This window comes from Athene noctua, chromosome 4 (genome assembly GCF_965140245.1).
Source record: "Athene noctua chromosome 4, bAthNoc1.hap1.1, whole genome shotgun sequence".
Taxonomy (NCBI): domain Eukaryota; kingdom Metazoa; phylum Chordata; class Aves; order Strigiformes; family Strigidae; genus Athene; species Athene noctua.
In genome coordinates, this window is record NC_134040.1 from 45827421 (window position 1) to 45854009 (window position 26589).

A 26589-nucleotide genomic window follows, 5' to 3' on the forward strand; every position below is an offset into this window, starting at 1 on the left:
AGTCCTCCACCAGGGTTAAGTTTAGCTTGGTTTTTATGGTTACTTGAAGGATTGTCTATGAATCGTGTGTGGCAAAAAGTAAATAATTACTGTTTGTTTAGGTTAGGCTGTACCAACCAAGATATTTTATACTTATCAAAACAAGAGGCAAAGATTTAAGTCATTAACTGTTAAATTCTAAGTATGACTCCCTTACTGACCTTCTATTTTTTCTGTGTTTGTTTTCTTATATGTTGAAATAATACTAATGCTAACTTCTTCTTTTAACCTGTGGTTATTTATAGATATAAATTAAGTTTGTGATTGTTTACTGAGTAAACAGTTCTGTAAAGGCGTCACTGTTCTTGAAACTTCAGTATCCATTGCTTTGATTCTTACTGTCTCCTTAAATCCAGTCACTGTGACCTTTTGTAGAGATTGTACTTTACTAACTGATGAGAAATATTGTTGTAAAATGACTTTATTTAGTTTAACTGAAGGCAAAATAAAAGGCAAATTGCAGATGTTTCCAAGATTATTTTTGAACCTTGAGTCTCAGTTAGCACAAAGGTTCCCTATTCTATGGAAAAGTCTTGTCATGTATGTATATTTACTAGAAGACAGAGGTTAGTTCTTGGCCCCACTCAGGCAGCAAAGAGATGGAGAGCTGTCTTCAAACAGCCAGATGTGGATTCCCTTAGTAAAGGGAGATCTCTAGGTGAAGTTAAGCTGGTCTGGCATTCCACATACTACCTGCCTCCAGCCTCTCCATCTGCCATAAGAAAACAAACAAAAATTAAGAAGTAAACTGTAGTTTTTACTAGTAATCCCATGGGAGCTGTTACTGCTTACTGAAGTCAAGTCAGCCTTTAGGCCAAACTGAGAAAGTTCTTTTTCTATTAGGAAATAGGGAGGGTGATGGTTAAGTTAGTAGTCCCCCATATGCAAATATGTGCACAGAATAGCTTTCTAAATAAGTAAAGGTAAGATCAAAACTGTTTTATACCATTCTACCTAGGAGCTCCTAGATAAAGTTTTAGCTTGTGTACCCCAAACTTTCATTTAGAAGTTATCAGTAGTTTGTGCAATACTTCCTGGTGGTTCACTGGGAACAGGCTAGTCCCATGTTATTAGTTGTTTCTCCTTCTTTCCAGCTGTTAAATCACTTTAAGAAATGCTATAAAATCTTTTCTGTTGATACTGTCCCATATTATTGGTTTTGCACCAGGAGAAATTTCATTACCGTATATGTTCTACATGGCTGTGAGTGGGAGGGAGCGGTAAACAAAACCAGCTCTGAAATAGTGCCAATTTTAATTTTTTCCTGGTTTGTCATACAGTTTGTACAAAAACAACAAGCCCCCCAGCCTCTGTAGAAAAAAAAATAGAGGGGAAAAAAGAAAAAAAAGACTAAGAATAGGCCTTTAGAGCCTGTAATGCTTTATCTCTGTTGGCTATAGTGACTTAGACCAAGTGATAATTTCTTCCAAAATGCATGCTCATAAGTAAGGTTAGAGAACTTTACAAACATTATCTTCATTGCTTAAAAGCTGTAAATTAACTGATAGAAGTATTTACAGCGGGGCTGCATATCCTACAGTCTTAGAAAATGTAGTATTTCAGTGGAGGCAAGCTGTGCATTTTTTCTTGATAATTGTATATTTTTTTGATAGTTGTATACAACAGTCCTTATTACCCACACAGTGCAGGTAATAAAGCACTCAGATATATTATGTTAACAATTTAAAAGAAAAAAAAGTAATTTTGAAGTAGAGATTTTTAATTGCACTAAATGGAAAACTTAAAGTTGCTCTTTAGCTGAGTGCTTTCTTGGGATATTTCTTGCTCATAGCTAGGCTCTGAAACATAATTATGCACCTTAGTAGAAAATTTGCTATTTTATTGTTGTTTGGCTGCTTGCTACTACCTCTTCTATGTAGCTGGCTCCAAAATGCTTTTGTAAGGTTGGACTGAAATACAAACTGAGAACTTTACATTAATGTTGAAACAGGATGAAAAAGAAAATAATTTAAACACTGCTTATGAATGACAGAAGAACAATTCAACCAATGTTTGTTACTTGGCTAATGGGAAAGGGAAGAGTTAGGAAAACAGATTTTATGGAGTGGAGATTTCTTTTTAATATATGTACACATAATTAGACAGACTTTGTATTGCACTAGGAACATAATTGTGCTAACAGTATAATAAAATTTGATTGAAAATGTCTCGGAAAATGTTCTGCTGTATCATGTAGTCAAACAATCATCCTTACAGAAAGAATGAACTCAGTTCACACCAAATGTGATACAAGTATTTTTATATACTTGAGATATCATGATCATCTAGATCTTAATAGGTCATATTTCATTTTCATTTTTTTGTGCAAGTGTGCTAAACAGACTACTGGAAATCGTCATGCTAGAGGATTAAAATATGCAGGCACAACATGATTTTTTTTTTTTTTAGACCTTGGTTTGGGGTTTTGATTCTTTTTGCAGTCATGCTCTTTATATGCTACTCTATTCTGAAGCTTCACCATGAAATTCATTCTTATATGGATGGCATTCTGTATTTATTTATCCCCAAATAAATATTTTTTACTTTGAGATAATAAGAATCAATATTGAAAATGTTAACATTACTAGCTCATTTTGAAAACTGAATTCTGTTACTATATCCTTGCTTCCCCAACTTTCCCTCTTCCTTACACTTCAACACCTTATTTGATATCTAAATAGAATTGGATAGCTAAATATTTTAGTCTTAGGAGGGAAAAAGAAGTTGACTAAAAGTATTACTAAAACCAATAGAACAAATCAAAGACTTATTATGAACTTTCACAGATTTTAAAGTCAGAAGGAGTGGTTATGCTGAGTCTGTTCTGCTGAACATTATCCATGCACTTCTGTAGGATAATGTTGTTTAATTGTTCAGGTGAGTAAATATTAGTACAAGTATAGGGGAATAAATATGTATTTTAGGTGGTGTGATTCAGACCTAAGTGAAAGAGAACAGAGTGATGAAAGGAGTTTGGGTATCTAGAAAGGATAAGAAGGAAGAGGGAGAGAGAAAATACTGAAGGGTAAATTGGAAAGGCCATTATTTACAAGAGCACTTGTGTGCTTAGTGAGAACATGAAGATTTATTTGACGTTTGTAGTAGGTTGATGCTTGTCAGGAATGTAGTGGTTGACATTCCTTATTTAATCAAGACATGCTGAAAAATGTAAATAATTGATCCTTGTGTGCTTGGCATTGTTTATGCATGATTTTTAACTTAGTAGTGTGTTGAGAGGGAAAAAATTATTGAGAAAATTATTATCCAGGAAACAAACAAAAATCTCCTTTTAGGAGAGAAAACAGCTGTTGAGTATGTAGGTTATATAATAGCTTTATAATAACAAGATCACCTGCCTTGAGGTTTCTCTGAACACAGGGATGCTAGCAAAGCTGAAATTGGCACACTGTCTAAGATGCAGAATTACTGCCATTTATTATATGACTAGGCAGGTCTGTGGTTACTGCCTGAGGTGTTCTTCCTTTTCCTCTTTCCTACCATTTCATTCTCAAGCAGGTACATGCTACTTGCTGGAGAAAATGGTGGGAATTCTCCAGTAGCCTTGCTCATTTAGTCAGATTCTCTCTTCACTCTGTTTTGTAGAGGTGATTAAGTGTCATGGATATTGTTTACTTTACGAGGTTGACAGCCTAACATATTTGTATGTAGTACTGATAGTTGGATTTCCAGCTTTGAGCATTTCAGATCTTTAACCAAGAACAATATAAGCTGAACTGAAAATTCACGAGTGTCTTTTTTGAAGTGAATGCTAGCAGTAACATTGCAGCGTGTCTCTGGTGCTCAGTGTAGTTGTGGACTAATTCTTCATTTTGGAAATCAGAGACTATGTGTATGTTGCAGTAGTAGGTGTGTAAAGGGAAACAGTTGGTGCTGGGGACCTGATGTTCATTTGTATGTGTTTCAAGGATTTTACGGCAGATCATGTGTAGTCCGGTCCTGTGGACTGAATGCACAATAGCACTCCCTGGAACGCATTAAAGCTTCTGGTTTAATTTTTTCCAGAAGGAATCCAGGTCATGCAGTCCAAAACATTTTGGAAGTGTGCACCAAAGCACAGCAATGAGGGACATCTGGGAAGTGTGTTTCAAAAGCACACACCTGATCTGAATATAAACACTAAAAGAGATGTAAATTAACTGTACTATGTAAGAACTTTTCTAGTGAAGAAAGATTACACCTGTGAAGAAATTTCTTGAAACTCCTCAGCATGATAGTAATTCACTATAGCTTGTTCTGTGATCCTAGGCCTTTTAAACAAAGACAAAACTGAAGATTAGGAAATAAAAACATGTAGTGTATCTGCCAGTTTATTTTTGTCAGTTCTAAGAACAAGAAAAGCCAAGAAGTCACACTTGAAATTTCTTTCTTCAGGCATCCAATATGTTGTCTTTTCAAAAGATTGTAAGGATGTTGGCTATTCCTTTTTTTACCCTTTCCTACACATACCTTTTATTTTGAAATTTATTCTTCCATGCAAAATAATTATTCAAAGAATAAATAATAAGATGTATAAATCCAGAAGGTATTTTTGTATCAGCTAAGCCTAGCTTTGTGGAAATAAACATAATCATAGCACCCTTCCTCAAAGGCTATTCTTGTAAATATTTTGAAAAAAGAGTCTGGTCTTTTGACCAAAAAAACTGTGAAGTAGCTTAAAAGTAAGAGTATGACACTGGACAAGGAAAATGTCATTGTAGAGATGAAACCTAGGTATATTTTACCAGTGGGATTAAATGCCAAACCTGATCCTGTGGATCAGAAAAGGCTGCTGGAAAAATCATTGTAGAAAGTTGATTAGGGTCTGGCAGCTGCTAAACTGAGTACAACCTGGGTGGCCACAGGTGTCAGCTCAAATTCTGGAGTAAACAGAGAAGGTGAGCCAAAACCCCTACTGACTATGTAAGGAGAAGAAAATACCAACCACTTAAAATGTCACTTGAGTACTGATTTGTTTCTATGAAAGTAGATGTGTTTGGTTTATGGTTGGTTGGTTGGTTGTTTTGTTGGTTTGTTCTTAAGAAGAAGAAATATAACAGCCCAAGAAAACATAAATGAAGAACTCATTGAAGTTCCTGATGAAATGAATTTACAGACCATATCAGCTTTTAAAAAACACATGTATACTTCCAGCCTTCACAGGGCAGTAAACTTCAGCTCTTTCCTAAGGCTTTATTCAGTGCCTGACATAACATTTCATAGTTTGAGCTTTAAACATGTAGAGAAATTATTGTATATTACTGCAATATAGTTGTTAATGTTTGGAAATACGATCATTGATAAGTGCCCAGAGTTATTGTCATGTCAAATTGATGTTTTCAGTACTACTAAAAATGGCATTTTTATTACAGTTCATTTCAGTTAAATACATGGCAGTGATGGAAAACAGAAAGAGTAGAAGCCATTTGCAAATACTTTTTCATCACTTGGTTTGAATATTTCATATTTATACTTTGAAGGCGTAACAGATACATGTAATTTTTATAGCTTGTTTAAAAATCTCATTTTTGGTGCTTGGAAGGCTCGTAACCAATGCTCAGATTGTACATTTCTGTGGTAATAGTTAAGAATTAGAGGCATTACAGTGTATTAGTAGGTACATTTCTTTGTTTCATGCAAAAGTGTCTACTGTTTAAAAATGCGTTAAAATATGTTTTAAAAAGCACCTAATATTTAAAGGTTATACTGTAAGAAATAGAGTAAATTAAGTGATAAGCATATTTTTATAACTCTGCAACTCTTATTTATCCACACTTGAAATGCTTGGCCAGTGTGTATATTTTTACATATATTTATGCATACACACACACACATATGTGTATATGTATGTTGCATGGAACTGGTCAATAGGTTGCAGTTGATGTTACGTAGCTTCTGGACACTTAAGCTATCAGTACTCACAGAACGGTTTGGGAAGTTTTGTCTCCTATTCTTGTTTATTTGAAGCTGGGCAGCTTAGATACTGCTAGTGGTGTAGCCTCAAAATTGCAAGGATTGGTGTCATCTAGTGGCCTTACTACTGGATATGTTTTGAAGACAGGTCTTGGATTCCTTAATCTCATAGCTATTAATTTGTTAGTGGTGGCTGAGAGTATTAGTCTGAAGCTTTTAGGAATATGTCTGCATGGGCTGCAGTCACTTAAGTGACTTCAGTGTGAAGACATCCTTAGAACCTAAGGACTCAAGGCCTGACACACTACATGTGAGAGTTAGCCAGCCTTGAGTTAATTTTGAGTTTTCTTTATGAATTTCATGAGAATAGGTATAAGTCATTATAAGTATGGAAGCTAGGCAGTCTCCTGTTGAGGTTTTCCCTTCAACTCAGTGTTTCAGCTTGCTGTTGGGACAGTACAAGAAGAAAACTGTCCTAATTCAGGTCCTGAGTTAAATAGGCTTTGCAAGGCACTCATTTGGAACATTACACCCCACCCCACCCTTTTTTTTTTTTTTTTTTTTTTTAAGTACAGAAGAATATTAAAGTAAAATAATAATTTAAATAAGGAATTAAAGAACAATATTGACAATTGTGACATAATTTCACTTGTTCTGTATTTCCCAGGAAGTATTTAGGCTTAGAAAGTTTTAAAAAAGGTCATCTGTTCTAGAAACACCATACTATGCTATTGACAAAAAAAAAAAAGTTACATTGGGTACTAAATATAGTATGCACATGACAATGTGTAATGAAATAGTATGAGGTGTTGATTGAATTTTGAAATTTTTTCAATATTAGATTTTCTCTATATTTCCCTATTGGTGAGACATGAGTGAGTTCCCAAAACATCTGTCTGAGGATGATGACTTTGCCAGCGATGTGGTTTCCTTGCCTGTGGAATCTGTGTTTGTATACAGAATATAGAAGGTTTGAATCCCACTGCACCTGTATTTTCACACTTTTTGGTTTTTTTTTAATGTAATGTTGACTGATGATCACCTTTTCCTTGCAGAGTGAAAACGTATTTTTTTGTATTGATACTGTTCTTTTTCCAAGAGCAGATCAACATCTATTGAATTTTCATCATGGCTGATTAAATAAACCCTCCTTCACTACATCTTAGGGCAGAAATTACTTCAGTGGTTTAAAAAACCAAAGAAACTAAAACTTTACAGATTGTAGGTAGCAAATAGGCGAAACTATGCTGGAAAATGGGATGTTAATGGAATAGTAAAGTCCAACTGATTGCATATACTAAAGCTTCTGAGGAAATACACCTTTTTTCTTCTGGCAGGCATTTCAGTGAAGGTGCATGTTTTTATTTTCGCTACAAATTTTATTGCAAAAATTTCAGATTTTTTTTTTTTTTCCAAAACTGCCAAAACTGAATTAAGAATTTTTCTAACAAGAACATCAGTCATTTCTAATAAAAGTGAGTTTTTGTTTAAATTTGACAAAATCTTTTCACATTTGTTTCAACAGGAAAGTTTCTGTACCTGCTCTAATTATTGAAATATTTTTAAATGGATTTTACTTCTCAACTGCAGTTACTGTGTTACTGTTTATTGAATTTTAATCATTATAAGATTCAAAACCCTACTACTTCTGTAGAATTGTAAATTCTCATCAGTGTTTGTCTTCCTGTGTCAACATTAGTAATTTAATAGAAATCTGATAGTTTAAGTAGACCTCTGTCTGTGGGTGAGCACTTCCAGTTACTAAAGAGAGCATCTTGTTAGTTCTTGCACAATTTTCACATTTAAATACAAAACTGGACCCCATTAACTCACACCATCTGTGATCTTAAGTGAGTTAGCCTCTCTTCTCAACAGGGAATGTGTTGCTAGTGGTGATGACCTAGCAGAAACTATCACTGATGTTTTTTCCCTGACATGAATCAGCTTAGTCTTTTTTTTAGGCTGAAATGTAACTAAATATCAGCTACATAAGCCACCCTTGTTTCAGTAGGCACTTTACTGTCTTTCTTACTGTACTATACCTCAATTCTCAGTCCTTTGATTAAGATGAAAGCTGGTCTTTTAATACATTGCATGTCACCACTTCATTGATAGTGAAACTACCCATCACTCTTCTTAAATGTAGGAAAAACGTGTGCATTGACACTGGAATTTGTTGCAGCTCAAAGGTCTATTACCACAACTGCTGTCTAACAGGTTTTCTTGTAAAGAACGACTCACTTGGCCTGGCCCTCAGCATGGTGTGTTACTATCTGTGGGGAGTTTCTAGACCAAGCAGAAATATATATCCAGTTGTCCAGGACTTCTGTGACTCGTTCATCACTGTTCTGCTTAACTTTTGGTAGAAGTTTGCTGCCAGTGAGGCTGCAAAGTAGGTTGCAGGTTGCTTATGGGTATGCATCATGAACCCTGTGTTAGGCTGCCTCTGGTTGGACTCTTTCCAAGACCCCGAGATAATGCTTTTCCGGGTGTTGTAGCCCTGAACCTTCAGTTCACATTCCGGCAGGGTTTTTGACAGGATGATACCTGTTCTGGTCACCATCTTTGATACATGCTGTGTACAGTTGGCTAAAGAACCCCTGAGTATGGTTTGAGAGACACATCAACATTAATAATTAGTAATAATTGAAACAAAGTGTTACTGCTATTAAGAAAAGGTTTAAAACACACAAAGCAAAGGGTTTATGTGAAATACACAGGTGTCTTAAACTTAGCATCATTCCTTCAATGCATAAGTTGCTTGCTAGATAATGCTTCCTGAAGGTTGTATTTGTAAGCAGCAGATAACACTGATGTCTTTTCTGCATTTTCTGGTTGGCAAAGCTATAGGATTTCCAGGATTCTGTTTGAGAGGTCAGCTCTTGGTAGCTGCAAGCCTGACTAGTATATTTTAATGTTGTCTGGCTGGTAATGTTTGTTCATTCTAGGCCACATTTTTCCATTCTTGCTGATTTTTTCAAAACAGTTTTTTTTACTAACCCTGTGTCCAAGCGATAATGCACATACATATAGCAGCAAATGATATTTATGAAGAGGAATACAAATGTTTTTGAATTCTCCACATAACGTTTGAAAGCAGATAGTGTTACTGTATCTACATCTCATGTGTCGGCATTAGAAGACTTTCTCTTTGGGAGCAAAAGAAAGGTCTTAGTTTTAGAATAATGAAAGCAATTAAAAAGAAGAAAAAAGATTAGGTGAACTAAAGGATGATCTATGTATTTGAAAATGTTTTGCTATAGAAAATATAAGCTGATATTTTTCTTTAGCTCTGTAATTTTTGTTGTGAGTATAAATCTCACCAAGTAAAGTTCCATTACCTGCTATTTCCCAAGGAGTTTATGTAGAGACCTTTTCAGGCCTATTTGGGTTTTCCCAAGAATCTTCATGTATGTACTGAGCATTACTGTTCATTTTTTAAATCATGTTTGTCTCCAGATTTGTCTGTCATACAGATCTCAATTTTGTATGTCTCCAGAGAAGAACAAAGTATTATTTTTGTCCTGTATCATCACCATTATTTGTGTCTTGAAATTTTCACAGTCATGTCACAAGTGTAAATGTTTACAAGTAATATAAGATCTGGTATGCTTTTGTTTGTTTCTCTGAACTTCTCTGAATGTTTGATTTTCAGCATGTAGAAAATGCAGATCCAGCAAGTTGATAGTCATATGAAACTTAATGTGGTCAGTATGTCTTACACCAAGATGCTAGTAATTTCTAACATGTGCTTAGATGTATGAACATGGTCTACAAGAAGAAATGTGCAATATGTGAAATTCTGAAGTAAATCAAAAGTAAATCTGCTGAATCCAGTAGGATATTAAAAGACTGAACAAGAGAGAGACTAGATCTTAGATAGTTTGGGGATTTTTAGGATACCCTGTATGTCAGTTAAAACCTAAGTGTCAAGAAAGATTATTGAGTAACACTTCTGTAGTCAACAAGTTCACTTTCTGAATAGTATATACAACTGCTATCACTGTAGTAAATTAATTTAACCAAAAAAGTGAAGAATAAGGTCTCCAGAGTGTGGGTTCAGCCCAGTTTTAACTTACTCCTGCCACCTTGGAAAGAGTTACTGGAACTGTTCTTAACTCTTATTTATCAAATGATATATTTGCATATAGTAGTGTCTAGATTATCTTTTTCTTGCTATTGCACTCATGTAAGAGTTCTAAATTCAGATTTAAAAAGTTACTTGGAGATACTCCTACCAAAGTCATCCATGTTTTACCTGTGTAATCAGTTTTACCAGGTTTACAGAAACAACCACGTGCACTAGTCTTAAGCTAATATACGTGATGTATTTGTGTTTCTTAAGGCAGATACAGTCAACTACAGCAGCAGTTAGCAGTTCAACTATTCTTCATTTAAGTATTTCCATCTGCCATGGTTGCAGGATACTTTGTGCACATGTTCTATCAATCTGTTAAAGGTGGCGTCAAATGGCCTGGAGAATTTGTTGTGTTCTGATGTCTTTCTAATGCAAAGCACAATTTACATAGAATCCAAGGTAGTAATTTATGATTCAGCTATCCACAGACAGATGAAGTGTGTATTGCAGGGACTGTTTTATTTGTCATAGTTGTTAAAATGTTGAATCCCTCTCAGTTTAAACATAGTGAAGTGAAAATCATGAGAGACACGAACTTCTAAGTTAGCATACCAGTCTTACAGTGAAGCACCTTCCAGAATACCAAGTCCCATTTTGTCTCTCCTTGGCCTTTCTTTGTTTAAGGGCAGGAAGGTTATAAATTCTGATCTACATATTTCTATTTATAGCTGGTATACTTAAAACTGTAGTATTAAATCACTGCAGTATCAGCTACATCCTGTCTCTCTCACTCTCCCTGCTGCCTTCCTCATTTATATCATCAATAAAAGAAAACATATGTAATCCTTTGGCTTTGCTGCCACCATAGTCATGACCTGGCAGATGCTTTTTGAACGGAGGGTAGATTTATAGTACCAGCAGTTGCTAACTCCTCTGAAGTCAGACTTACATGATCTTCTCAATGACCTTCTGTTTTGTTGACAGTTAGCAGGTTTTTCCCTTTGCTTGATGTTTTACATTTGTCCGGCTTTCTTCTAATCTCATCATTGGTCCCTGTTGTCCTTTTGTGGTGGCATTAACTTTCTTTCAGACTTATTGCTGTGGATTTTAATCTTTTTTCTTTTTTTTTCACATTTGGAGCAGTGGTGGTTATGCCAAGCCAACATCATCTTTTCCATGTTGCAAATATTGCCTTCTCCAAGTATTGTGCAATGGTAATTTGATATGAGGGGAAGAAAGGGGAGAGAGAAAAAGAAAAGCACAGAATGTTTTGTTTTGAAGAAATTAGTCCCTGAGAATGATGTCGTCTTCAAAATCATCACAAAAGTCTTTTTGTCTGGAGAGAAATTTCGGGCCAAGTTTTGCTCTGGACAACACTACCGATTTTACTGAAATGGACACAGATGTGAATGAAGGGCGGCTTAGCTTAGGGGAGAAAGGGGCTGCTGTGGATCGGAATGGTGTCTGCTGAAGTCACTGGAACCTACAGATGTAAGGAATCTAAAATTAGATCAAAGACATCTTTGGATGTGTTTCATGAACTACATATGTGAATTTGAATACAAATGCCTAGGGGATGGTTAGATACACCCTTTTTTGTCATAGAGAATAATATAAATAGCCAAACATAGCCATGGGGAAGATGTTACAGCCCAGTTTGTGACTTTAGCTTCCCAGAGTTTATAATGGCTCTTTGTCCAAAATGGAATCCTGAAGTCCATTTAACTCTGAAATGAATTAATGCAATCATAATCAAGTTAACTCTTCAGATACCTGAAGAACAAGATGATAAAAAGGGAGCAAGTACACCTGATACAGTTTGAAATAATGAATGTTTTCATGGGTGTTTAAGATGTACACATCATATGCTTTACTTTGCGCTTTCTGTGGAAAAACCCACACAGAGAAAGGCTGTTTTCAGAGAACTCACAGAAGATGTGGTTTATGTTAACTATAGTGCAAAATCAATTAAGGGGGTGTTGCAGAAACCTGATTTTCATATGGCTTATTTGTACATTTCCTTAAAAATAAGAAACCTGCTTCATGAAGTCTTTAGTCAGTCTAGCAAAATTCCCTGTGACATGAAGTTTTTGGTGTGGATGATGATTTTTTCTAAGATCAGCTCAGATCTTTTTTAGGTAACATTATATTGTACTCTATACCGAAGAATCATGGAAATTACAAAACTAAGATACTGATGAGAAAACACAAAGATGACAAATGTGTGAGGACACTCTTGTACAGAGAAGGTCATTAGTGGCTTCCCTTTAGGCCAGTTTGATTATGTGCAGCTGAGCACCATGTACTCAGCCCCTGTGTGTAGAAAAATTTGTCTTGCATCATACTGAAATACACTTATTTATCTCATGGTTTACTCATGTCTGAAATTGAAATTGCTGGAGATATGCTCTTCCCTATGTACAGAGCTTATGACCTGGTTTTGGTGAGGATTCCTGCCACTTCAGGTTGAGATATTTCTGTCTGACACAGCCTTTTCTAGGAAGCCTCATGGGAGTGTAGTCCAAAGTAAAGAACCCAGTCTTCACCCCCACCACTGAGATCTCTGGACCTGTGAAGAGCTTCCCTAAAGAGAGAGCTTGGGATGTATGCACAACAACACTGATTTATAGTGCATTGTTATGTGTACAGTTTATGCTGATTACCTGGTGGTATTCAGCAATATATGGAGACCTGATTGTCCCGTAAATACTGAGAATAGGAATTCAATAACCAGAGAATTTCTTCACTTTGTAGCTTCAACACCTAAGCTGAGTTGTTCCTTCTCACTTATCCTTGAATCACATATTATCCCCCAAAAGACCATTAAGGTTACTGCTTATTATTTGTTAATTCATAGACTTAGCATTTTATTGCCTATTGATTTTCAGTCTTTATTTTCAGTTTGAGTAAACAATGTTTACTTTGTTGACTAAAATATGCATCTTTCAAATGTAAGCAATAGAGAATTAGAGACCACACAAAAAAGTAGAATGAGGGTAAAAGAAGTAGAATTGTTTGATTCAAAAATAAAAGTGTCTCTAGAACATCAAAATTTTAATGAGGCAGTGTGCGTTGCCGTAATATTAACGTTTGCATTTAATTGATCTATTTAAATGTTATTTTCCATGCATTTTTTTTCTAATAATATAAAGAAGTATTTTATTTCTAATAAAACAATGGCATAAAGGAGGAATTACACCATATATAGGTTTCTGTATTAAGGAAGAACTTCGAAGAAGAAAATCTATATAAGTGGTTTTCCATACATATGTCTATTTATTTGAGATCAGTGAGCTTGCAACTTTTAGAACATCATGTGTTACAGTAGCTGCTAACCAATAGTTCTAATAAAAATACAGATGGGTTTGTTGTCATCTGCACTTCTGAGATTCTACAATGAATATGTGATTAATCTTCTGTCACCACTTTTCAAAATAAGGTTTTTCTCTACCACAAGCTTGCCTTGTACCCCCTCTTCCTTTCCCCGCCTCTTTCCCTGCTTGGAAACCTGCTAACAAACCTGAGATTTTTATAGACACCTTACTTGTCTTTATGCTTTAAGCTTTTGTGGAGGATAAAGGAAAGTACATTGGAATTTTACGTTTCTGTACCTTTCACATTACAAAAACCAGACTCCCAAAATGGCTGGGTTTGAAAGACTGGAACAGATAATTAATTCATAAGTGGGTGTTGAAGTGGAAACTGTCAGGCCACAGCTTTCCCAGCTTTCACTTAATCATTTGAAAGTCGTTTTCTGTTGTTTTCACTGACTCTAATCCCTTAGAGAGCATATAAAACTTGCACCATCCAGCATGGAATTCCACTCCTTTAATGACTTGGGCTCTGTGTTGACTCACTTTCACTCACTTTCACTCACTGTTGTCATTTCATACAGGAAAAGCCGTACCAATGTTCAGAGTGTAACAAGGCTTTCAGTCAAAAGCGAGGCCTAGATGAGCACATGAGAACCCACACCGGAGAGAAGCCATTTCAGTGTGATGTGAGTTGATCTATCCCTTTGTCGTCTTGACTTCAGCGCAGCAGCAGGACTTAATTGCAATGAGACTGTGTCCCTGCACCTACTGGTTGTGGCATAAAGTCACACTTCATATGGTCTTTGATTGCCTAACCAATGCATGACCAATCGGAGAATTTTATGTACCCTCTTCAGTTGCCAAGAGTGTTGCACACCCTTTTATTTTATGGTTTTGGATCCCTTAAGGGTTATTTTCACTATTATTAATGCAATTTGGATGTTGTAAGTTACAAATTCATGCTGGTTGTGTTCCCATATAAATTGTATGACAGGTTAATAGTTGGAGATTAGCTTATACAAGGGAAAGTATTTAATTCATTACGTGGAACCTGAATGCTTCTGATGTTGCTGAATGACACAAATGTGAATTCAAAATTTCCAATTTCTGTTTAGTGAAGTTTGATCTGTTATTTTCAACATCTGCTTATAGGTTGTTCTGGGTTTTTTATTGTTCAATGAAGAAAACGCAGATGCTATGTACACTCGCAGCACTGAAATGCAGCATATCATATTACAGTTCATAGGTCACTGTCAAGTACCTTTCATTCAGCATACCCCATCCTGTATATAACCTATCTCACAGCTTTGAGAAGGTAGGTAGGGAGGCTGAATGTGCAGAAACTGTTGGAAAATAATGCCTTTTTCAGAGTTACCAAATGCCAGAGTTTTAAGTTGTTGTTCGAGGATTTAGAGAAGGGCGTCAGACTAGGGTGTAGGATTAGTATAGGTGCTTTGTTTTGTGCTATTGGCTCTTAATAAACTTAGTCACAAGGATACTGCTAGCTTTTTGTTATACCCTGGCTGGCTCGGTCTGAACAGTTGTAAATTCATTCACAAATTTCTGAAATTAGATGCAAAATTAGAATAACCACTTGGCTAAAGTTGCAAGGGTATGTTTAATAAATAATCTGGTGACATTTCATTGAGAATAAAATGTATTAATTTAATAAACATTTCAGATACACTATTTTGCTGATGTCTGCAGGTCAGAAGATTTGCTGTATTCTTTTGCGATAATCTCAGCCTGGTTCTAGATAGCACCTTGAGGATTTCTCTAATTCTAAATCATTGTCAGTAACTTTTTCAGCTTTCAAATTGCTATACTGTTAATCAGCTGTTGTCTAGCTTGCAGTGTAAATGCAGTTTTTCCCCCACTGTGGATCCAAGTTTGACTGGTCTTGGATTTAGTGTGCTTTTTGAAACCAATTTGGGGTGGTGGTTATATTTTATTCTTTTTTCTTTCTTTAACTGAAAATAGGAGCTGTATGAAAACACACTTTGCTGCTTCGACTATTCCTTCAGTTTTCCACATTAATTAGATAGGACTGTAGTTTCCCAAATCATAGGTTTTCTAGAAACAGCTGTAATCTGTGTCTAACCCTAGTCCTTCTCTGAGAATTTTTAGGTACCTTCATTTACTGGAGATTGCTTTTATATTTTAGATCACTGCCATTGCCATGGTTTAAACCAGGCGGGCAGCCAAGCACGACACAGCCACTCACCCTCCCAGTCAGGGGTAGAGAACTGAGCGCCCATTTCACAAAAATTTTATTTTTTTGCCAGCTGCACATTGTAGAGATTGCTGACTATTTTGGGGTTTGGACATAAACAGTAGTTGCCTCTACTGTTCATTCGTACACTCTTCAGTTGCCTAGGTGCCTGCCATGGTCTGCTGCTTAATGCACACTTGGACAGTGTTGAAATTTTGTTTTCAATAATTACTCCTTATTTCACCCGGACTCAACTTCCATGAATGCTGGGGACTTAGTAAATGTCACCTGGAGTAGACCATTCCTCCAGAGCTGTCTTGTATTTTGCACGTTATCAGATATTTCAGTAGAAGTTACAGGAACCCAGTAGTGGACAGTTACAGGAAAATGTACCTATGGGAGACATTTATTGTTGTCTCCCCAATACTGAAGATTGCCTTTTACACTCAAATATTCTCTCCTACAGTTGTTTGTTTGGGGTTTTTTTGGGGGTTTTTTTGTGGTGGTTTTTTTTTTGTTGTTGTTTTATGCTGCTAAATATAGCTGTAGATGTTCTCATTATTTTTCGTATAATGACTTGAGTGGTAATTTAAGGCAACAACTTCCACAAATTTTTAAATGTGGAAAGAGATTCTGGGGAGGGGAGAGTATGTCAGGTTACTGCAATGGAATGCAATGCCTTTTAGTTCTTTCATTAACAGAAGAGGTTAATAGCTGTTCCATTAATTGCTTTCTGTACATGCACCATGTTCCTTCTTAGTGAATTTATCTGAAGTTGTTTCTCTTTCCAACACCTTGTATGATGACTTCCCACGTTAATAATAATTTTTGTTACTATTTTCTGGATTTTTTTCCCCATTTCCATTGCATGTTTTAAGGGGTGAAGGCATACTACTGGCATACCCTACTCATAAAGTAATTGGAAAAGTCTGTAAGTCCAGTGCTCAGACCTACTAAGAATCCTTTAAATGTGAAAACCAGACTGTGTTTTCAATGATTAGCATATAAATAAATGTAATCATACATGAAGCCACACTGAAAGACAAAAGTCTTAAGAGGATTGAGGGGTTTGGTCTTGTTTCCTACCTGGCATTAGAAGCAGTCATAGAAACTGCTCCGCTCTTTCTTCTAAATAATATATTATCATTTGTCTCAATGATAATATGATTGAGATTTCTTTCTTTCTTAGTACCATTAGCATTTACAAACAGGAATTACCTTCAGTGCCAAGGAACTGAAGAAAGAAAATTTTGGCTATTAAAAAAAAAAAGTGTAATTCATGGGCTCAAGAACTCAAGAACAGGCTTCACTTGACAACACACCTCTCCCCACTCAGTATAAACTCTTACATACCAATTTTTTTAGACTGTATCTTTGCTTTAAATAGAATTTTCTTCCAGCATCAGAAATAGAAGCCATGTCTTATCTTCCTCTTACTCTTCTCTCTCTCAGGCATATGGAACAGACATTATAGTACACGACTGTGCTATATGTAAAAGTAATCCTTGTACCCTGTTTGTTGAAGGTGTTGCAGTTTATTTATGTGGCTATTTCTGTGTCTTATCAGTCAACAAAAGCATTTCCAGAACTTAATGACTCGGAGCCCTCACTTCCCACTGATAGTAGTGGAAATTGAATATTCCCATTTTAAGGTGAAAATTCTAATATATATCACACAGGAAAGTGAAAATAATTGAAATATGGAAATACAAAATGTGTTTTTCACTAGTATATTACATTTCTGTCCTTGGAAGACCAGGCTGTTTTTCACTGGAAGGCCAATTGAACTTCAGTTGCCTCAGAGACAGCAGCTTATTCTTTGGGGGCAGAAAGGTCAGATACTGCCTGTCCTGGTTTCTTTCCAGTACAGTATTTCCCTCCAGTCTGTCTTTAGTTGACCCTACACTTACTTTCAAATGTCAGTCTTTTCCATCCTCCCTACTTGATCAAAACTTTGATCATTTTCAAGAGATTGATTAGAGTTCAAGTGCACATTAACAAGGATGGTTGTAAATCTATAAAATGTCAGTCCTGCTTATTGAAATACGAAACAAACTCTTAAACACCCCCACCCCACCCCCCTGCCCAAACTTTTATACAAGCATACCACAAGATGTATCATATCTTTAATGATCCTGTGCATTCCATGTTGCTGTGAGGGGGTAGCAGGACACATTATACTAGTTATATGAGCATTATAAACAAAAAAAGGTAATTTAAGACTGTGTTATAAACTATTTATTTCACAAATGTAAGATACACAGAACACATGTATCTTGTATGTGCGTATATCCGTGATCAGCTTCCTGGCCTCCAAGAAACTTGTTTACAACTATATGATACTTTTAACATATTGAAATGTGTGAGCAAGCATGATGGTTATGATTAGATAAATGTTACAAGTTCGCTTTGTATGCTCTGTGGAAGAGGAATAGAAAATGGTATTTGGCAAAATCAAATTAAAACCGGACCAGTGGATGCTTTAAGTGAGGTTCACTGTCGTATAACAAAAGGGTGACTGTTGCTTGGGTCTGAAAGAGGTAATTATATATTGAGGAAAAAAAGTTGGAGAGTTACAGTTGCTGTATAAAAGTCCTTGGTATTACGTCATGTCATAAATTCAAAAATGTTCCATTGCAACAGCACATACAGTGTATAGTGTTCTTGTCTGGGGAAAAATTATTTTGGGTACAAAACTTGCCTCTGGCAGTTGCCCTTTTTATGGTCATTGTATGGTTTTGCCTTAATTGGCATAAAATACATATACTGCAGGTCAAGATTATCAACTTGGATAGTCAGCTCTATTTGTCTGTCTTGCTTGCAGAAGGAGTCAGTAATCATTCAGCATTTTCATTATTAGTTTGATACCAATATGAATTTAAAACTTCGTTTTCCTAAAGAGGGATTGTGCTGGGTTCTCTGTTTCCTCTGCATGGAAGGTATTTTTTGTCTGAAATGAACCAGGAATTCTAAGAGTGCAAGCTTATGGATGTTAATTCTTATTTAGTTATATGACTTTTGCCTATTTTATTTGGCAAATCAGAAGCATGCTTTCTATTTATTTTTTTTTTTTCCCCTGGGAAAATCATGCATACAGGATGTACCTAGATGGAAGATTAATGTGACAATATAACTATGATTTCAGTTGACTTGATATCTTGCCTTAACTTTTCTTTCTAACTTCTCTTGGCTGAACTAATTCTTAACATTTCATTTTGACTTCAGTACAGGAACTTTCATAAGAAGTTACGGTTTTAGCATGGCAGAGTCCTTCATCCCTCTATCCATTTATTCAAATGGCAGAATGAACTGGACCGTTTGGAATACAGTAGAGGAAGAGAAGCAGCACACCAGATTATATAGTGAAGGAATAGGAATTGCACCTTCATTTGCAAGATGTCTTCTGTTTCCTTGGCCAGGCAGAGGAAGACTGCAACAGTGAGGTTTCCTCTGTAATAATTATTAAACTTTCTTGCAGTCTTGTAACTGAGCAATTTGAACTGATTTTTTAGGAACCTGCAGATGTCATTCTGGAAGTTAGGAAGGAAATGCTTCAGTTGAGGCTGAATTGCCAGAGGCTTGTGGTGTTTTGCCATAATTTTTGCTGCATCCCTGAGAGAAGAATAGGTTTAAAAGAAAAAAACAACCCACAGTGTAACTGGGATACCTCAGCATGTTGATATTTTGAAGATTGGATTGTTTCTCATTTCTTTTTTCTAATTTTTCTCGTTTCTTTTTTTCTAATTTTTCTCGTTTCTTTTTTTCCTAATTTTTCTCGTTTCTTTTTTTCTCATTTTTCTCATTTCTTTTTTCTTATTTTTCTTGTTTCTTTTTCTCGTTTCTTTTTTTTTTTTTTTTTCCCCAGTGTCTGTAGTACTACTGTTAATGTACAACACTGAAAGATACCAGAGTAATAATCTTTAAGGCACTCTCTGAAGGAAATTATTTTTCCAAAGACCAGCTCATTTATTAAGTATTGCAGGTATGTGTGGCTGTGGCCTCAGTGATGTAACATAAGGAGCTTTACAAATGCTTGAAGTTTTAAAACTTCTTTTGTCTTTGTCTTGTCTTCATTGCCTTAGGTTTGTGATCTGTCCTTCAGCCTGAAGAAAATGCTGATCCGACACAAGCTGACTCACAACCCCAATCGACCAATGGCAGAATGCCAGCTTTGCCACAAAAAGTTTACAAGAAATGACTACCTCAAAGTGCACATGGAAAATGTCCATGGTGAAACTGACAGCTAATTACAACCTGTGTGAGAAGAATGGATCTCACATTCCGAAGTGCTTCATTTGTATGTGTACAAACTCCAGACTTCTCACCTGACTCGTAAGCATAGTCAGAAGAAACAATTGTATTGTGTTCACATGTTATTTTTCCCACTTTTAAAAAATATATAGTAGGATAAAAACCAAAGACAGACATTCACCTGAAGTAAAACATATTTTGAAAATAAAAAGTTGAAGATAAAATAACTGTGGGAAAATTTTATCCTTATTTAAAAAAAAAGGCAAAAAGAAGCTTTAAGCAAACTTCACCTTCTCAGTTACATCCTTAGAAACTTAGATATTGGTGGCTGTTACCTGGAAATCCTGGACATTTGGAACTGAACCCTTGGCTGTCTGCAACTTTATTTCTGTATATAAGATTTAAGAGTCCATTAAAATTCCTTAATTTGAAACCACACAGAATTTGTCATTCTGACTGACTGCTGATTGCATCCAAGCATATTTTGTTCAGATCTTAATTCTGCATTTTGTTGTAACATGATTTTGTCTCATTTTATTTACAGCTTTCTCATTACTAGATGAAACTCACTAACTTGAATTGGTTCTTGAGATGCCAAATGTACAGAAACTGTGGAAATCTATCATGTTAAGTATTTCCATATGAGCATTGACAAGGATGTATTTCTTCTGATTATGTGAAACAAGACTGAAGTGAAAACTTTAAGCAATTTGGTTTAAATATTATATTCATACTCATCTTTGTGACTGGCAAGGCAAGTGGAAAGACATCTTAGCAGAGTGGCTTGGACAGCAACAGTTGCCTAGTTAACATGTATTTGATTTCCTGGTGAGCAGCTGGTTGCCAGTGTTTCTTCCTGCTCAGTGAGATGCCTCAGATTTCTTCATCCCACTTTTAACTACCTTTGTTTTCTTAATTCTGTTAATGAGCACTGGGGGAAATAGTGCTTTACAATGAGTAACAATGAAATTCTTCATGTTATCAAATTATGTTGTTTACTGCAGTGAAATTCTTGAAGAGAGTTCCGACAGGCTTGTTGTACCACAGCTAGATAACCAAGAAATTTTTATCTACAAGGACAGTAAAACTGTAGCTTCAAAGGCTGATTGCATGTGAAATTCCTGAGTTATCAGCAGTTAATATTATGTCTCTGTTGTTAGTAAACTGTTCGTATTCATTTTGGACCTGTCAATGTTTTGTAAAATGAACTTGCATAGGGACATCTTGCTTCTAGATTTCATGGGAAAAGTAATTCATCTTTTTTCTGAAGTGCAGCGGGGACAATTATGCTGAAATGAATAGCATAATTCTTTATTTCACAGGAGACTCTACTCAAATATGTTTATCATGTGACAGATCTGAGTAGAAGGGCAAAAAAGAAATAGCAATAATAGTATTGCTAGGGATGGAAATAACTAGCAGTAGAAGATCTTGATATATTTAGTGATTAACAATTCCTTCCTTCTCTACTAATATAATAGTTTGGATCCCGTTCTTCTGCATGGACAGCTGTATGTTACATGTTCAGTTTTGAAATCCAGCACTGGATCCCAATAGTACCATTACTTGTCTTCAGAAAATAAGCAGAGATGCTTTGTGTTTTTCTCAGAAGCTGAAGAAGGCATGCCACTAATAGGGGTAGTTATAATTACAGGGTCTGTATCCCTCCTGTTTTGTTATGAGACTGTCTTCAATCTCCTTTCTTTTCTTTTGAAAGCCTATAATGCTCCATGACGACAAATTAACAAGTTTACAGGTTACCTCCTATTTAAAAGGAGGTTGTACACTCAAGTTTACAGGTTCCCTTTTTTAACAAAACCAGGTCACTTACTGCTAGCAATTCTAACAAAGTTGTGCAGGGACAAGCAGGAACTGTCGCTGTTTTCAGCATTATAGAAAACTTCAAAGTGATATCTTCCCATTTATTTCAAAGGTCTGTGTCTCAGGGTACATATGACTAGTTAGGCTTGAATGAACCACCTGCAAGGTTTCTGCAGGAGTAACCTTCAGTTATATCTGCAGATTTGATGTTGGAATCCAGTGTCCCACAGGCTGATCTGAATTGAAAAATGAATAAAGTGTAGTAAAGCAGCTGACATATGGTCCGGATTCTCATGTAATTGTATAAAATAGGTCACAGCAGTTACAGTGCTGTAAATTCATGGGAAGAGGATTCTGGAGAAGACCTGCATACGAAGAACATAATTTCATAGAATGTAGTTCTATTATGTATCGGTTCAGCATGGAACAAGTGACTTTGGTGTTACCCTGGTGTGTGACAGAAAAGTGTATTACTTACTACATGTATGTGTTATGTTGTAATCTCTATGGTGCTATGTAATAATGTTAATACTCTTTTTAATGTTAATTAAATACAGACTTATTTTCCTATCCTTTTAGTAGTTTTTGCACTATTAATTTTGAAGGCAAACTGAATGATTGATGTTTCATGAGTTATCCTTCTTCAGTAACACTTGAATATTTTATTGCATTCAGTTTGCCTGTTGAGATGCATATACTTAATTGTTTCTACATCATTTAGGATTCCTGCAGATTTTGAAGAAATGTAATTATGAATGTTTCTCTTGTTTCTGACAACCACCTACGTGTAAAAGCATACGAAGTCTTCATGCCCTTTTTGTTTCCTGAGATGCAGGTGAAACTTTCCCTTTGCCAGTTCCATGCAAATAATTTTTTCATATAAATCAAATGTATTGTATGTGTGTGAGACAAATATAGTAGAAATAGGCATTATAAAGTTGAGTAAATAATACTTCCTCTCCTTATTTGAACAGCTTTTGTTAGAGACTTTATCAGACTAGTATATTTCTAGTCCAGAGAACTTTAACTTACTGCTGCAATTATTATAAAAATTAATACAAGTGCTCAGGCAGCAAAATCAATCAGTGACACATATACTGAGATGCCTGATGGTGTTTAATGTTCTTAATTATCTGCAAGGACAGTTAGGTTGGTGAATTTTTTTGATGTGTCAGAGGTGGGACGGCATTGCAGAGGTGACTATTTTTTTGTTTGTTTGCCTTTCTGACATCAATAAAAATCAAGAATTTAGTCATAGAAAAATTGAGATTCCAATTTTTTATATTTTTCCTTCTTACGTTTGGTCAATGCAAACTAAGTCACATAGAACAGCAGAAGAAAAAACCCATAAAACAAAAAAAAAAAAATCAAAAATGAAGATTTTTCTGAGAAGTTTCTAAGGGACAATGCTATTAAAACATAAAAAAGAAAATCCTTTTCTGAAGGGGGAAAAAAGGATAATATATTTTACATATTTTGCTTTTGCCAGAGATCTTGGCTGCAGAGTTATGTTACATGTTTAGGATTAATATCTGTATTTGAGAAGAACAGCTAGTTGTGGAAAGTCAGTACATGAAGAGGAGAATGTACTTTTTTGGTTTTAATTATCGCTGCATAAATTACAACATACATATGACGATTAATGATGCTGTATGTTATCAATAGCAGCAGCTAACTAGCTGAAGCTTTGATCTTGTTAATGGCTTCAATAAAACAAAGGACAGACAGGATCAATGTGCAAGTGAAAGCCCTTTGTGCAAAACACGAGAAGTAGGTGTGGGAGGTTGAAGCCCAGATCCAGGTGGTGACTCTTTGGTCATGTCCTCCAGGAACTTTCCTTGTGAGGAAAGTGGCTGCAGATCTGCTTGGACTCCTACAGAGCCAGCACCTGGCTCGGCAGCTGCACATGTTTCCATGGCAAGAACTGACCTGTTCTTTCCATGAGGTGCTTGAATTTCTCACAGTCGGAGGTAATATGATTCAGATTACTGAATTCATGGTGGTGAACTGTATAATTGAGTTTATATGCAATGCAGACTTACCATTATGCAGTATATTTCTATTTGGTCATAGCTTTCTTGAATAAATCCAATCCAACAAACACAAAACCAAAGGAAAACCAAACCAACAGACCCTTCTCCTTTGAGTAAAAATTTCTATTGGCGGTCTCCCACTTGGTATTACCTTTGGATAAGACAGAACATTCCCTTCAGCTGATTTTGAGAAATGAGAAATTGAAATGTGTTGATTTAAAGGTAATGGTTAATTTTTTAGTATGTATGTGTTTCTGTATTTGTTTTGCTTTGCTGTCTACTATGGCAAACTGACGAAATTTATCATTAGTTAAAATACTGACTTTTTTTTTGGTAAGTTTTGCTTTGCAAGGGTAACATGAAAAGCTAGAGATATTCCTGAAATAATGTAGTCACTGCAATTTTAGAAGGCCATGATGATTTTTTTTTTGCCCCTACATTGTATAATTTTCTGCAATAATAACATTCAATCTGTTCTCTTTATTTTTCTGTTACAGTTGATCCCTCTTGGAGAGAACTCCATCTCTAATGTTAGAAATAGCAATCTCGCTAGTTCGTTTTGCTTTCCATTCTGATCAGATGTACAGCCAAAAGCTGATACAAATCATTAATATGATAACATTATTAAGATAATTCTGTTTTGTCTGTATGGTTGTGAAGAATTTGATGCATCCTTTGGTTTACACTAGCAAGTTCTAATTAGAAATCAGACAAAGGAGGAAATCATGTAGGTTAACTTGTGTGCCAGGCGTTTTATGTCGTTGTATTTGAATGTAAAGACATAACGTAGTCAAAGCAATTTCTATGTTCTGTGAGTTAATTTGTGATGTTGTTACAAGAATACAATTCTGGTCTGTGTTTTAAATTGCAACCTTTAATGCTCTTTGTTTGCATCAGTATGTACCAATACCATTATTCTTCAAAGACCTCTGACTATAGCTTATATTAATTTTTCAATTTAAAAGACAGCATAATAATCCCACTAAAGCATCTGTTTTAGAGGTGGAGGAGTTTAGTGTGCTGTTGTCAGTGCAGTTTTAAATTAAGTTACATAAATACTCATTGCACAAGAATATAGGGATTCCCTTTACAGTGAGATTTGAAATCTGCCTGTTTTGGGTTTGTTTAGGCTAGTGCTAGCTCAGAATATAATAACAGTTACAGCTGTAAATCTTTATTCTTGAACACATTTGAATTCTGACAGCTTACTTTTGTCTCTTGTATGTACTGTGGCACATCAAGAAGATGGAGTAGTTGAAGGATGTGCAGTAACAGCTGAAGAGTTGTCACTGCTAAACAGTTTCCTTGACCTGGAAAATTATTTGTTGAAAATTTCAATTTGGAACTGCCAGTCGTAATATTATTTAATAGACTAAAAAATAAATCACTTTTTTCTCCTATCCCCATTCCCTTGTAAGCAGGTTCTGAATCTGTAATATCTGGTGAACAAGGGCAGGCAGTATACTGGCAAACTCAGCATTTGCAAAGCATTTACTGCTATGCTGTGTCATTCTCACTGTTCAAGTAGCATGCGTTTTTGAGTTTGCTAACCTCAGCTGTCTCTCATGTTGCATCAGGAATGTGATCAGAGGCTGTGCATGACATATAAACTGTCATCACCCTCCAGTGATGAAAGAAACTGGGAGAAACAACTACCCATGTCGTAAGTGGAGGAGAGGCTTGATGGTCCTTTTGTCTCTATGGACTCCAGCTGAGGTAGGCAAGTAAATATTCTTGGATCTCCATCACTGCACATGTCCTGGCCTGATCACCTCAGAAGAACCAAGGTAGTAAGATGAAGAAACGAAAGCAAAGCTACTTAGTGTTTCACTTACTGGCAGAAATGTACACAGTAATATGTTTTGATGCCTGCCTTGAAAGTGGTGGCAAGTGCTTTGTAGGTTAAACAAAAATAAAACCCCTTTGATTTGAATGTGCAGCAGGAGTGGGTAAGTGGTGTGTTATTGGGAAGTACATTCATTTTAAAGTGGAATTTTCACAGTTGTTGGAATTTGGGTTATCGCAGTCATTCTGCACTGCCCATGTAATGTTCAATTGTAACCAGTGTCAAGTGAGTCCTGAGAGGGTTCTCGCTGCTCTCAGTGTGTCCTGAGTGGAATAGGATTTCAATAAGTTCCTTAAGCAGTGTATCTTAGAAATGTTCATGATGCATTGTACATACAAACTGAAACTGTTTAATTCAAGTAAGTAATCTAGATGCCTGCCACCTTTCTACTGTGTACAACTGAAATCTGAGATGGGATGTTTTTGAAGGAAGAGAATGAAACCTTCTGGTGTTAGTCTGTAAGACTGTGAGGTCCTTCCAACAGTTGACCTGAAGAAAACCTGGAGTTAGGCATTATTCTTCAATTTAAGAAAGAGAAAAGCAGTAAGAGTTGCCACCTGGGTTTTTAAAAACAGTGTGATCTCACAGGCGTTTCACAGACAGGGATGTATGTATATGCATAAATTGTTATATAGGTCAGATATATAAAAATATAGCCCGAAAAGGTGAGATCAGAGTTTTGTAGAGCTCTGAAGCCTGATTCTGTGTGCTTCTGGAAATCAGCGGAATTTATGTAAATTTTGGAATTTGTATGCATTCTTAATGTTTTTCTTAACAGGATGTCCTAGTAAGCAGGAATTGAAACCTTTATCTTTAAAAATAAAACAAATCATGATTAGCTGAGAAGACATTTTAATAGAACCATGGCTTGTCAGACCTTTTCACTCTCTGGAAGAAGCATGAAGCCCAGGATAGATGGTATCCGAGAAACTCTGAAGCATGCAGGTATTCTATTCCAGGATCTGCTTGTTGACTGTCTGCCACTTGGATGCTGTTTTCCTTTCTCTCTCATCACTGTTTTCTTCCTGATTAACCTCTGAGCTCAAATTATCACTCTTCTGCTTATATAGCCAGTTGCACTTGCC

At 35.8% G+C, this 26589-nt stretch overlaps 1 protein-coding gene across 3 annotated transcripts in view; it reads left to right on the plus strand.

Annotated features, from left to right (window-relative positions):
• Positions 1-20235, plus strand: part of PRDM5 (PR/SET domain 5) — an 89028-nt gene extending 68793 nt beyond the window's left edge. For 2 of the 3 annotated variants that reach the window (XM_074903905.1, XM_074903906.1), the window contains 2 exons: positions 13923-14027; positions 19636-20235. In XM_074903905.1, the coding sequence (XP_074760006.1) occupies positions 13923-14027; positions 19636-19800 (270 nt within the window). In that variant the 3' untranslated portion in view covers positions 19801-20235. The remainder of the gene's footprint in view (positions 1-13922; positions 14028-19635) is intronic. The other variant, XM_074903907.1, reaches the window with a different exon arrangement.
• The last annotated feature ends 6354 nt before the right edge of the window (positions 20236-26589 follow it).